Source organism: Furipterus horrens, unplaced genomic scaffold (assembly GCF_987537825.1).
Source record: "Furipterus horrens unplaced genomic scaffold, mFurHor1.1.pri manual_scaffold_9, whole genome shotgun sequence".
Classification (NCBI taxonomy): Eukaryota; Metazoa; Chordata; class Mammalia; order Chiroptera; family Furipteridae; genus Furipterus; species Furipterus horrens.
Genome location: NW_028327179.1, coordinates 20,754,047 through 20,769,445, shown reverse-complemented (window position 1 = coordinate 20,769,445; position 15,399 = coordinate 20,754,047). Strand labels below are relative to the sequence as shown.

General features: G+C 35.1%; 1 protein-coding gene across 2 annotated transcripts in view; it reads right to left on the bottom strand.

Annotated features, from left to right (window-relative positions):
• Positions 1-1,466, bottom strand: part of AGMO (alkylglycerol monooxygenase) — a 299,845-nt gene extending 298,379 nt beyond the window's left edge. The window contains exon 1 of one of the 2 annotated variants that reach the window (XM_090287822.1): positions 1,182-1,466. In XM_090287822.1, the coding sequence (XP_090143948.1) occupies positions 1,182-1,307 (126 nt within the window). In that variant the 5' untranslated portion in view covers positions 1,308-1,466. The remainder of the gene's footprint in view (positions 1-1,181) is intronic. The other variant, XM_090287821.1, reaches the window with a different exon arrangement.
• Positions 1,467-15,399: the final 13,933 nt, after the last annotated feature.

Genomic DNA, 15,399 nt, shown 5'->3' with positions numbered 1-15,399 from the left:
GTGCTCCAATTCTTCCAACCAATCTGGAAATAAAATATAAACAGATACAGTGGTAATCGCACCAAGAAAATAAGATTAGGAGGGACATGTTACAAGTTAAATCTAAAAATATATATTTTTAGCATAAGTGCAATAACCACAAGTCTATTATCTGCATATGACTGAGCTAGATTCACTTTAAAAGGGAGTCCTTAAGGATGTACACAATCCTAGTTTTTGGTATTAGCATTACTGGAATGACAAAATTGAAGCTGTAGGAACAAAGAACATATTTCTGAGTATTTCAAAGATTAAGGTTCATTTTAAGTGTTTGAAACATCATTCAGGATTTATTCATTCAGCTATAATTTTGTTTTACATAATAAGTGTTTTTAGGCTCCACTACCAATGAGCAAATATTGGATTAGATTTGATGTTACAATATAAAAAATAATGATTTATAAAGATGTAAGTATCACATTTTTTCTTATAAATAAAGTTATGATTTCACTCATTTGGAAGCTGATCATAATTTTTAAAGTTTTCAAAACTGAACTCCCAAGAACATATTCTCTGATGTCTTTTTTTTTTTTTCTATTTCTTGTCTGAACTAGTAAGTGTTATAGGAACAACTTTGACAGGGTGGGGAACTTCAGTATTCAAGTTCTAATTCTGGATATTTCCATTTCTAATCATAGCCAGGAACCAAAAGTGAAAAGTGCCTTTAAACACTTCAGAGTTTCAAATAAAACTTGGTTCAAGTTCAAAGTTAGTAAGTCAGAATTGGACTCAGTGAGTTGTGTGTCCATTCTTCAAAACTATGCTACCAAATTAAAGAGGAAATAGTTTCCTGGGAGGTAGTAGACACGTTTACCCTTTAAAAACAAGATTGTTACAGAATTTACCAATGTCAGCTTTTGTCAGCTGAATTTGTAATGTTACTGTGTCCAGGAAAACTTTTAAAAGTTTTGTCATATTCTGGAGTGACATATCAGGGGAAGGGAGTCTGATAAGAGAAGATAGTTATGGATATTGTATGGAAATTCAATACAAGTAGAAATTCTACTTTTGTTCCGTGTCTTTATGAAATTGAATTATTTTCATTAGAAGTTCATAATCTGAAGAATGAAAGTAAACAAAACCCGAAGATGTGTTTAACGTATTAAGAAAAAGAAACAGCAGCTTTTTCCAGATAGTCTCACCTTTTTTACATAATCGGGCACCTCGTCTAGGGTTTGGAATGACGTTTCATTGGGCTTCATCACATAGAACATCATGCGAATTCCCTGGGAAACTGAAACATCGTGTTGGGCTTCTGGGTTCTCCATGTCTGCTCTGGTCTGATTCCCAGCTGGAGAGTATTTGTGATTCGTGGTTGAATCCAAAGGCGGGACGAAGAGCACGGGATGTGCTTCACAGAACAAGCCCTTTGTCAGAGAACGGCTAGAAACAAAGCTCCAAAGAGAACACAGCCAACAGCAGATTCTGTGCAGAGACAGGAAAATACTGGGACCAAGAATGAGTTCAAAGTTCATTTCAGTGGGAGCTGTTCCAGAAACCAGGCGGGTGGGGGAAGGAGGGGCAGCAATCCTGCCCTAATCAAAGATAAACAGTGGAATTTGACTATAGGTAGAGGGACTTGTTTAAAAAAAAGAAAAACAAGCAAAAGAAATACACATAATACCTCCTTGGAAAGGGGAAGAAAAAAAAGTGTTAACAGGTGAAATTTCAATCTGAATAAGTGGGCAGAAAGTCAAGACTCAAATCACCTGAAGAAAATTTCTTTTTTTCCTCCCTTTTGAAATTCACAGGGTGTTCAAATTTGTCATCTCCCCTCAGAGTCACTATTTCCTGAAAGGAAGGGGTGCTCTAATCTCATTTAACAAGACTAAGCTTGGAAGTTTATAAGCACTGAGTATATTACCCTGGTATATTTCTGGATCTGTATGATGGTAGCTTTGGAATCTTTGCAAACCAATGTAGAAGCACTTGGGTTATTATATGGTTTTTTCATTGTTTAATGGAACCTTGACTAGTCACATCTGATTGTTAAAATGTAAGGGAACTATCTGATTGAAAATGCTCCCTGGATGTGGCTGTGAGACCTTATCTCCATTTTCTGGGAGGAGCTTAGTTGTTTGTTTCTTCGAGGTAATATTAGAGGGCACTTGATTGCATTACTTTAAATACCTCAAATGTTCACCTATAATAGTTGTAATCATCCTTTGGCTACCACCTTTTCTTTTATTTAAAGCATCTTTATGTAAATGTAATTAAATTATTAATATAGTCTTGTTTTAGGGAAAAATTAGAAACCACAAATAAGCAAGAAATAAATCACTATGCAGAGAAATAATCAGTTCAGCTATCATGTGACTTATGTGTTGCTAAAAATTACAATATTTTGCAAAACTGTGCAATAAAAACCACTGGGTTTATGTAAAATGGGATTAGCATACAATACTCAAAAACTTTGTAATGACCTATAAGGAGAAAAACAAATCAGAACTTAATAAAAGTGGTAGCACATTTTTACACATGCATTGTTACATGAAGAAATGGAGAAATACTGCAATAAATATGCTGCCTTGTCTTGAAAAAGAACTGAAGTGGGCATTGGAAGAGTTACAGACTGTGAGTAATTACGGAGTATTGGAAAAAGGCTTATCTGAATGTCAGATAAGTTGTAAAACCAGATATGGATACCATGGCTCATAACTCACAGGTGAACTGAGGACATTGGTTGATGTGTAAGGCATGTGCACGTGTGCCCACTTTGTGTGTTCCTAACCCTTTCAGCTCAGTTGGGTGCAACATTTAACATTCACCTGGTGTCTCTCACTAACAAAGTCACGTGTGAGGATAGACGGCAGGCTCAAATTTTCCCCTCATATGTTAATCCTGTTTGAAACAAATTTGCACTTTCAAAATATTGCAGAAGTAATGGTACTTTCAGATATTTCCCATGGCAAAAATATATATGGACATACATTTTTAATAAAAGTGATCAGATTGAGCACAACGTTTTATTACCTGCTTTAATTTTTTTTTTGAAATTACAAATGTTATGCATTTCAGGAGAAAAAAATGCAAACAACGAAGCTGTATGCAAAGTAAAAGTAGCTGTACTTCTTCTGCTCAATACACAACTTTCATCAACTTTGTAAGAACACCTTGTCCTACTGGATATTTTGCCACACCCGCTTTTCCTATAAAAATTGTTACTACCATCATTATTACCATCATGTAAATGCCTTTTAACATATATATAGTTTAATTTTTTTCTAACAGATCACATTAAATATAAGATATAGCAACTTCCCTTCTTGGAGTCAATAACTTATCTGGAACATTCTTCCACTCAGTTTACAGTTATATAGCATTTTTTTAATGGTTGCAGAGGTGTATTTGTGTGTTCCAGAAGGGAAAAAAATTATTTTAAGTATTTAAAGTAGCGGAACTTGAATACAAAGGATTAATTACAGAGATGATGGAAGAGGTAAAAAGCCAAGTGGGAACAAAGAGGCAATCTAGAGATTAATATCAATAGGAAGCCACTTGCATCCTTGAGCTATAGGGACAAAAGGGGACAGCTGTGTGAGCAGAGCTTAGGGACTGGGTCACCAAGAGAAAGTGAGAATCACATGGGCCTGTCTAGCAGGAGCAGAGAGGGAATGGAAAAAACTGCTGTGGCTTCTCCCTGCCAACTAGTCTCCCAGCAATACTTCTCACTAGCCCAAATGAGTCAAAGCCAGTTGAGAGAAGAGCCAAGGAACAGAAGTCTGAGGGGCCATTCCTTGGAGATACACAGCAAGGAAGGAGGAAGGGGAGAACATAACTGAGGAAAAAGTCAACAGAGGACCATTGCGTCATCGTAATTTACTTAACTGTTTCTCCACTGTTGTGCAATAAAGTGTATTCTTCCAGTTGTAGTTAATAAATATAATGCATCAATGAACACCATGGCATAAATATCTTGCACAATTGTGCATTAAATGGATTCCTAGCAGTGGAATTATGTTCTTGAAGGATATGTACATTTTATGCTTTGATAGTTGCCGCCGAATCCACCTTTAAAATTGTCTTTCACTCTTGCTAATTCTGGCTACTACCATTTTTTTACAGTTTTTAGCCAATTGATTGATTCAAAATGCCATCTTGTTTTAATTTGCATTTCCCTAGTGACTTCGGTAATGATTTCATTACACTTATTAGCTATTTGTGTTTGTGTGTGTGTGATTTATTTTTAAATATATTTTGCATGTAATTTCATTATATTCTTCTGTATCGATTTATAAACTAATTGCATTCTATATCTTATGTATTTCTCTCATGCATGTGCCAAACATTCTCTCAGTCTTTATTTTCTTTTAATTATCTCATATACATGTTGTCATATAACAGTTGTAACTTTGTGTTTGCTGTTATCGTTTATGTTATCACTTCTGCCTTTGGGTCTTGCTTATAAATGTTATCATTACTACAATTCTATAAAAATAATCTTAAGTTTTCTTCTAGAATTTTTATAGGATTTCTTGGTTGTTGTTTACCTGAAGTTCAGTCATGTATATGGTGTGAAGTCACTATTTCATGTTATACCTTCCCTATCTGCCCTGGATCAATTGATCACAGTTTTTCCCGTACAATGAGTTAGTTAGAGACACTACCTTCAACACCATTCTTGTGCATGTCTGGACTGTTTCCCAGATCCCTACTGTGTTCCACTCGTATGTCTATTCTTGTGCTGGTAGCATGTTGTCTTCATTGTTGTACTATCATAATAAATTCTGGTAACTGGTAAAATGATCTCTCATTTATGAATTTTATTTTTCAAAATTTTAAACTGTTTTTCACATTTGTCCTAATGGATCTATTTAGGCTAAACTTGAAAGAATTCTACTAGCATTTTAACTGAAATATCATTAAATATATAAATTGATTTGGAAGAATTGACATCATAGGAACTCAATAAACTTGTCTGGAATAAATAAACATACATACTACACTCATTTAAATTTAGTTGCATGTTTAAATGATGCCAATGCTCACTGCCAATCCTTGTATTCCTAGTTAACTTCTTTGTGTGCATAAAATAGTAGTACCTAAAATTATTCTTAATTTCCTAGGAGGTAATACTCAGAGTATATCCTTAATCTACTTCTGGCATTCTCTTTCCCTACCCTCATTTCCAATTTGTTTGTCCATCAATGGGTACATGTCCTTTTATGCTTTTTTCCCTTAAAAAAAGATGTGATAACTATTCCTTGGTATTATACCTCCAGGTACATGTGGTACTTTGGAGTTTAGATTTATCTTATCAGTTTAACATAGTCAATCCCCATGAGTCCCTGGATGCATTTTTTTAAAATCCTGACTGCTTTGAGTTAGAAATGCAATAGTTATCTTAGTTGTCTTCTCCTTAGGCTTTTTTATTCCAGTCATACAACAAGACCATTTGAGGTATTATATCTGTGATTTCTACTTTTTGAGGCTGGGGAGTACCCCTGGCCTACTGCAGAGGGCTTCCGGTCAGAAAACTTGTCCTTGATTTTGGATAATTTAACAATTAGGAAAAATTAGAATTTCCCTACAGAAAAGCTTCTAAGTCTATGGGTTTTTTCTTTTATGAGAAATTCTATACTCCCCTAAGTGCTAGATAATCCCATCCTCCTCTCCTGTCATTGGCCCTAAAGGCCCAAATGACTCCTAGCACAGTGGGTCAATCTGAGCATAGTTCTCACCACCAGTCCCAACCACAGATAGATCACAGGGTCCATCTGCCACAGCAGAGGGATAAAATCTGCTTTGAAAATCTGTGTTAAAGCAGCAGCTCTTGGTGCAGTCAAGTGTCTACCAGGTGTTAAGAAAAGCATGTCAAGGTGAACATCAAGGTGGAAGCAAGAAAGAAGACTCTCACTCTTTCCTTGTTTCTGCCATATTTCCAGTCTTTAACCTTCTGAATGAGGAGACATTTAGTTCTTACCCTAAAGAGCCTGTATGGCCTCATTTAACCTTAATTACCTCTGTAAGGGCCTTATCTCCAAATACAGTCATTTGGGGCATCAGAGCTTCCACTTATAAATTTTGGGAAGACATAATTCAGTTCATACACCTCTCCATATAGCCTTCTGTTTAATCACTTGAATCAATTTTTTTGCAATGGGACTGAAAACCTCCTCTTGCATCACCATCTTTAAAAGTTGTTTTTCTACTATTGTAAAAACAATATATGTTCGCTGTAGAAATATAGAAAAATGTAGAACATGCTTGTGTGAGAAATGGAGTCAGTCAGGCTCCCTCAGCCCGATGTCCGGGCATGAGCATCTTAGAGATAATAATTAGAGACTCGTATATGCAGAGCACTCACCATTATATAACCATTGATGTCATATTTTGGCAAGCAGTCAGCTTTGTCTATGCAAAGTATACAGGGAGGGTGGGACCCCCACTGGTGGGAGTGAGCAAGCATAAACTCTGAATGTCCCAGTACCCAGAATAAAAATATGTCAGAAATCCCCTCAATTCTTCATCTCTTTTTCTGGCTGCCCCAAACCAAGTTGAACCTGCCAGGCCTTGAGCATCTGCAATATAATGCTTAAGAAAAAAAGTCACCACAACCCCACCAATAAGATTAGAGCTTCATTAATATTTTAATGTACATCTTATATTTAAGATTTTGGGGGGATATATTATTTTACATAGATGAGTTCACAGACTATGTGCAATTTTAGGTCCACCTTTTTAAAATGTAGAAGCCAGATGATAAATGAAAAGCCTCAAAGTGGAAGATGTGTTGGTCTCTGAATGATTACTTGAAGAGAGCTACTCATCTATCAGGATATTAAGTAAAATTTAGACTTATAATGCGTTATGTGTTTCAGTTGTTATTTGAGGCTAATGGTGCCCTAACTAATGCAGAAAAAAAGCATTGGAAGGTTTTGAACAGAAGCGTCACATAATCTTTCATAGGTATTAAAACCATCAGTCTGGTTTCTGTGTGAAGAACAGACTTTAGCGGGGAGTGAAAGCAGAAACTGTTCAGAAATGACTGATATAGTCCAGGCCCTACATGTCGGTGACTTTCACAAGTGGAAAGATTCTGGATACATTTTGATGGTAAAAATGACAAGGTTTACTAACAGAATGGCTGAGAGAACATGCATAGTTTAAAAGTTTGGTTTAAGCAGATGAAAGAATTGAGTTATTTACTACAATGAACTAACTGGGGTATTTGGCTTTAAACATCATGTGAGATGCCTGTAGACATCTAAGTGGCAATGGTTCCAGCAGTTGGATCTATAAATCTGGAGTTCAAAGCTCAAAACTGGAGAATAAGCTATGAAGAGATGGAAAAAACACTGACTAGAATAGCTACAAGCCAAACATAAAGATGATTTCCATGTACAGACTCTTTCGGCCATGTTCATAAACTTAAACAATACTCATTTTTAATTTAAAATCATTTCTATTATATTTATTTCTTGTATGGCAATTTTTTTGTAATTGAATTATACAAAACAAAATATTACAATTTGCACATTACTATGAATAATCTTATTATAGAACTAATAAAAGTATATGTCCTAATCCTATTTTAATATATAGTATAGTAAACATATGTTTTATTATTAAGAAACTGACCAACTGTACTGCAATGTGTGTACCATGTAGCATTCTCACCAGCATGCAAGTTACAGGTACTCTGCATGATTTCTAGCACTTGGTATATACAGTATTGTTTTCAGATATTTTCAGATATAAATAACTGCATAATTTGTGTAGAATACAGTTGTCACAATGTGAATTTCATTATTTCTTTTCCTATCTATTTTGAAGGCAAGTTTTAAGAGAAGATATCTGTGTGGTGCCAAAATTTTAATATTGTCTCTTGCTCTTTGAATCCTTTGTATTAATACTTTTTATTAGAAAATGGCACCATGTGTAACTTAAATCAATCTCTATTTTCTTAGATCAGATTTTATTACTCTTGGCCAAAGTCCTTTCCCCAAGTTAGAAGGCAAAGATCAGGTAGAACATGATCTTTAAAGAAATCTATGGCATACACTGGAGTTCAGAGAATAAAAAACAAATACTATTTCAGAAATTATTTTTTAAAAGTCCTATCGAGCTAATATATCCCATTGTTATTTTAGGAGTGGTCAGTGCCAAAAGAGCAACTCAAGGTGCTGCACACATATCAGTGTCAGAATACATATAACTTGCTCTTTATAGGATTGATTTTGAGTCGAACTTGGAATTAATCCAAATGCGCAGTGCAGAATAAAAGAATTTTGAAGATCTCAAGAGTATTTTTTGAAATAGCTATTGAGATACTCGGCAAAAAAAAGGATTTATTTTGAAAAATATATCTGGAAAACACAAAATAACATATATGCCTCTTAGAGAGTAATCTATTGTGTAATAAATATTTTAAAGGTTATGACAAGCCCAGGAGCAAGTAAATATAATTTGCTCAACTTGCAGTTTATCAATTGTAATTTACTAAAGAATTACTGTTAATCTAACACTGGTGAACATCTCTGAGAACAGGTATTACATGAGGATTGCTGTCTAACGTAAGGTCTCCATAGGGCCATTTCTCTGTTTGGAAAAGAAAGGACACCTACCTTTGGTAATGGTAATTAATGACCATGATCTGAGGGAAAAATTACCCTAAAAGACTTGCATATGCTAGAAAATATGTAAAAGGCAAGACTAGTGTTCTACACTACATACAAAAGTGTGTTTCTAATAACACCAGCAGATCAGACTAAGTCCTTTACCTAAATATTCATCACAGAGCCTGCTGCCCGCTGTTGAAAGGACCTGTGAACCTTCTTTTATGAAACAGAGTTGAAGCAATTCATTGTAGACATAAATCCAGTTCTTATCATTCTCTAGGACATGTGGTTAGAAATTTCTCTCTAGTTTCAGTACCAAGAATAATATGTTTCTCCTGAACAGTATTTGTGTTATTTAATTTTATGGATGCTATGAATCTCCTACCTAATCATGTTTCCCACTTCAGATGGTTTAATATGCAGCTTTGTGCCAAATTTATGGCATAAATCTGGCGAGTGTATAGGATTCAAGTGGTGGCAAACCAAACTCACCCCTGGATTCACATTGTCCCTGCCGATATATCCCTTGCTTAATTTTTATCACCTATTTCATTATTTTATTATAAAGCTTTATTAAGTGTATTGGTATTAGATGTATTTATTTATTCTCATCATGTGGCAAATAATTTTTTAAAGTTAACAGATTATTTGATGAGTAAAAAAGCAATCCTTTAGTTAATGTCTCATTTTGATAGGCATTTCTCAGAAGACACCTACCATAGCGTTAGAAAAAACAAACACCACTTGCCTCTCCAGAAAGATAGATGGATTAGCAATGAACAGGAACTCATTCTGATCCCCAAACACCTGATGGAGAAAAGAGTCAACTCCATACACCACAGCATGCATTATGTATGGGATGCCTTCCTCCAATGGATTCAGAAACATATTATTGGGCTAGATACAAAAATAAATGTTCAAAAATAATTCAGAAATGCATTATCTGTGACCCAAATAATCCTAAAATAGGACTTCACCCAGAAGTCAAAGAGGTCCACAGCCAAGGATGCGGCCCTGGAGAAGTTTGGCAAAATGACTGTGATGCCTCAAATAACTGGAAATTTCATGTACATAATACTTCACCTCTGAAATACTGGATATTTCTAGGTCTTCAAATACATACTATTTTTTTATAAGGCATCATATCTTGAGGTGTATTAGTAAACAATTCCACTTCTTCTTCATGAACAGTATAGTTGCCCACTTCTATTAAAATTTTAAATGACAAGCTGAATAATGATAAAATATTTTTTCCTGCTGAATACACATGTCATTTGGAATTCCTATGTAATTAATATTGAAAGAAAAACATTGAGATTTTTTTTATAAAGAATATCTTCTTCATATTTAATAAAGCAATACTGAGTCCAATAGCAAGATCATGGACAACTGATTTTTAATATTTTCCTTTATTCATTCAGGGACTTTTTTAGCTATGCATTTTATAAACTAATTATTTTTATTATTTGTATTTAAGTTATTTTTAGTATATATTTAACATTAATATTTTAGTTATGTTGCTATTTTTAATTACCATCTAAATATAGAAAGTAATACTGAATATTTATATTTATAATAGAAAGCTTCTTTAAACATTTTTATTAAATTTTTAAATAAATTAAATATATATTTAATAAATACTTAGTCTGACAAAATTTTCAAAATTGTCACAGGACTAACGTTGGACTCAATTCATTTTCTCATTGATTCTTTTTTTAATGAGGTATACATTGTTTCATTTTACAAATGTGAGACTGGGAGTCAAAAAAAGTACCTAAACTATTCAAGGTCAATATATATATATAACTTTTATAACTTCTTTTCTAAGTGAGAACTCTAACAAACTGAACAATATTATTAACATAAAAACTGTAATGCTGACCTGCGAATCGAAGTGTTCCCAGTTGGATTCCCAGTCAGGACACATGCCTGGGTTGTGGGGTCAGGTCCCCTGTTGGGGGCATGCAAGAGGCAACCACACATTGCTGTTTCTCTCCCTCTCTCTCTCCCCTCTTCCCCTCTCTCTAAAAATAAATAAAATCTTTTTAAAAAAACTGTAATGTATGTAAAATGATCATTTTATATTGAAAGAAAGTCTCATGTTGGCATAAGCACAGGCCCTGCTGCTACCGAGTGGCTGTCATATTACACCTGCCCTTGTTATGGACCACCGGCACTTTAGTGAAGACGCCGGTCTCTCAACATGAAGTCCCCTTTCCCGGAGGAACCAAGGCAAATACAAGATTTTTTGACCATTGCTATACACTCAAGGTGATGAAGATAAAAAGTAACTTCGAGGGCCCTGCAGTTGTTAATAACAATTATGTGAGCCCATCCTTGGGACAGAGTGTGCTCAGTGCCTCCGCAGAAATGACTCCAAAAGGGACACCAAGGAGGTGATAGAATGTAGTCGTATTGACCGATCTGGGAGGGGAAAGTTAAAATAATGATGGCTGATTCAAACAATAGGAATATTTAAATATATTTAATGTAAATTAATAATGTTAAAACTGAATTTTCCCACTTACTTCAGAATTTTTACATGAAATACATTTTTACTTGCTACTTAATGGGAATTAGTGAAATATCTTAAAGACAATAACGTCCATCAAACTTGAGCAGGAGCAGAAATTTATCCCACTTTGAAAGCAGTCAATATTCTCACCTCTCTAAACTATTTCTGACCCATCCCTGCTTCGAAACAGAGAATCCCCAGATGCTTCCTGTTTGAGTTTCTGAACACTGGGCCTGAACTCAACACAGCTCATATCATGCAAGTTGGAAGAAGGCAAGACAGAGAGAGCAACATGAAATAAGCAGCCACTTATTGGATTTAAAATGCTCTTGAGAACGGAGCCAAAGTAATTTACTTCTATTATCTTAAAACAGTAAAACAAGCTAACAAAAAAGAGAACATCCTTGAAAAAGTGATTCTCATATTGTTTGTCCAACTATTTGCAGACTATATCAAAATTGGCAGCAGTCTCTTTTGGGGGATTTATATGACATTTATTATTAATCTGGCTACCAAGTGTAGCACAGATTCTTGGTACAGAGAATACCAAATCAAAAGCTGCATTTTGGCTAGCACCTATAGGTCAAACGTGGCTTCTTTCTTTCTACTGTGTGAGTGTATGTGAGTGTGTGAATTTGTGTGTGTGTGTTTATTGTACTTAAAAAACAAACAAACATGGGACTGTCATACCTAACAGAAAATGGAATGTATTTGGATTAGGCTGTCATGATTGAGCCAAGTTGGTTGGTAAATCTTCAAAGTCAATGCTAAGTCAAGGCCTAGTTTTTTTCTCCTTAACATGCTACATGATAAAATTCAGGCAGTCAAATTCATGTCGGTTGTAAAATGTTAAACATAATAGCTACTATCGCTTGTACCTCAACTTCCCACAAGTTTCTTTATGAGAAAATTGGGTACTCAAAATCGATAGCATGCCATTCATAGGGCTGCAGCACAGTCTAGGAAAGTAACTGCAAAAAATGAGCCTGTTAGGGAAGGAACAAACATTGTCATCATTATTCTGCAAGATCACTCAAGGGTCAGACACCAAGTCCTCTCTTTTGGATCAAATAAAACTAGACCAATTTAGAAAACATAACCGACAATACTGAACTATGAGAGTCAGCAGGCTTATTCCCAGTGCCACACTGGGACACAGTGTGAATCCCCAAGCTCTGGGCTTGGCCAGGTGTACATTTTAAAACCACTTATTGGTTTTAGTAAAAATATTGCTTAATATTTTTGATGCTTTGTTTCCTCTATTTCTAAATGAATATAATTTTATCTTTCAATAACCTTTTTTTTTCAATGGCTATTTATTGAGATTCTCCCACTTGCCTGGCATCTTACCAACAGGCGATGCAAGGTCACTGCAGTGGTCTCTCTATCAATTCATACATGGAATTATTGTCAGGATTGAATAAAATGATGCACGAGGCAGAGTGCACACTCAACAAGCATTACTGTCCTTTCCTTTCTTGAAAAAGGACACTTACCACCTGACTGTGGATGGGTGGAGAAAAGCAGTTACGGCACATGAAATTATTTAAAGGATGTCACAGTATTCCGTGGAGTTAGAGCAATAGCATGGCAGTGACACATTCACTCAATCATTATTGAGCACTTACCATATGGTGGACAGCATAGTAAATATTAGAACACAAAGAATAAAGAAGCCCTATAAACTCAAATGGATCAAACTTTGAAAACTCAAGGTATCATTATCATGGCAGCTATGTATATATGTTAAAGCATAGATCAAATATTTATTTATATAATTTATAACTTGTATAACTTTATAATAAACTATATTTATAAATTTGTATCACATACTACATAAATATACTTAAAGTATAAACAATTCATATAATTAATATATTTGTAAAATAATACATGTTATTTAATATATTGTATATGTTATATATTATTATTTATATAGTCATTTATTCGATGACTGCTTTTATTGGAAAAAAAACATCAGCACAGGAAACATGATGTTGCAAAACATCATTCTTGCTCTTTACTTCAGTTTCACTTCCTAGAAACAGAATTCTACTGTTTATATTTTTAACTCTCTTAGAAGCTATTTTCGTGATTATTTTGCTCTAATCTCGATTCGCTGGTTACCACAGTTAATTACTGATCACCTTGCCCTGGAAATTGAAGGTTTAGCTCCCTCCTGCCATCACTGTCCTCCGCGTCTTCTCCTTTAGACGCCGGGCTTTGCGGTATTACTCATATGGTTATTACAATTGAAACTTTGAATAATTTTTTAACAGCTGTGTTCCCTGTTCAACAACTTCCAGTGGTATCTCTTGCCTTGGTCTTTCTTGGCACCTCTTTCCTGCCAGTGTGCACTGCCACGTCCCATCTTTGCCGAGCTCTTTCTTCACACAGTCCGTGCTAATACATGAGTCTGTTTTGCAACCCCAACCAAGTCATGCGTGACGTGTCCACTCTAAAGGTTGGAAATAAATAAACACTATCTGAATTACATGACTATATAAACACTGTGCACTCCTGTCCAAACAATATGCAGGGATTATATTCCTTTTTTGTATGTTCCAGTGTCAAGAACCCCAGACTATCCAAGGAAAATGTTATTGGTATTCTTGCTTAAGACACTCACTCAACTGTTTAAAATCATGCATTTTAGTTTACATCATATTTGGAACATAATTTACTTGTTTAGTTTATTTCCCAGGTTATTTTTAACTGCTTTTTTTGTTCTTGTTCCTTGTACTGTTTGCCTTTACAATAACTAAAAAAAATTTTTCTGTCTTTTAATTATATAACTTATAGTGATTCTCAAACTGTAGTCTACAAAACCCCATGGTCCCCCAAGACCTTTGGGGGATAAAATGTTAAAACTATTTTCATAATGGCACTGAGACACGACTTGTCTTTTTCACTGCGTGCAAAAACAATGGTGGGTAAAACTGCTGGCAACGACTGTAGTGGGAATCGGTGTACACTTCCCCGCTGCACACGGTCAGTGGACAACGAACGGGGAGAAGGGAGTTGCGTTTTAGAATGTCCTTGCTGAAACAGGTAAAAATGTTACTTTTTTTCACTCTCAATTTTGGAGTGCACATCTTTGTAACGGCGACAAAATGGAAAGTACTCCCGAAGCAGACTGCTGTTGCATATTGAGTTACAATGGAAGTCTCAAGAAAAGACCCTTTCATGACTGAGTTGTGAGCTTAACTATCCACTTCTTTTTCTCATAGAAACTATTTTGAGCTCAAAGAACAATGGACAAACTTTGGTTATTCATTCTTTAGTAGAGATATATTTCAGACATTGAACTAAGTCAGCCCTCCAATTCAACAAGATGAAAAAAAAAAAACAAATCATCTCGGAAAACTTCTGAGACCATCATCAGCTTGGTAGCATAATTCAGGGACAGATATTTTCTAAATGACCAATGCATGTTGATACAAAAATTGTCCATAGATAAAAGATTTATTCAAAGTGCAACATAGACCAAAGTAGTCTTAAACAACTTTATTGAGGTACAATCAACATACAAGAAGCTGTACATTTTTTAACTACACTGTTCATCTCTATCTAGGTACGCATCCATGAAACCATTACCGCAATCAAGACGATGAACGTATTTGTCACGCCCATGTCGTGGTCTTTGTAATATACCCTTCTACTTCTGTCCCGACGTGCAATCACCCCCAGGCAACCACAGCTATTTTCTGTCGCTACAGATTAGTTCACATTTTCTAAAGTGTGCTTGGAGTGGAATGATAGAGCATGAACTATGGTCTTTTTCTTCTGGCTTCTTTCACTTAGCATTTGTGAGTAATCCAATCTGCTGTGTGTATCAAGTTCACTCATTTATATTGTTGAATAATATCCATCATATGGATAGACTACCATTTGTTTATTTATTCATCTGTTGATGAACTGCGAGTTGTTTCCAGTTTTTTGCTGTAACTAATAAAGCTGCTGTGAACAGTTGTGTGTACATTTTTGCATGACATGTGCTTTCGTGTCTCTTGGGGAAATACCTCGGAGTGAAACGGCGGGATTATGTGGTAAGTGTATGTTTAAGTTTTTAAAAACTGCTAAACTGTTTTCCAAAGCAGTTCTACTATTTTACAGTTTTACCAGCAGTATATGAGAGTTTCAGCACCTATCCTTTGAAATACTTGGTATAGTCTGTCTTTTTAACTTTAGCCTTTAACATAGGGATGAAGTGATCTCACACCGTGGTCTTATTATCTTTTCATGTGCTTATTTGCCTTTTGTACAGCATCTTCTGCCCATCTT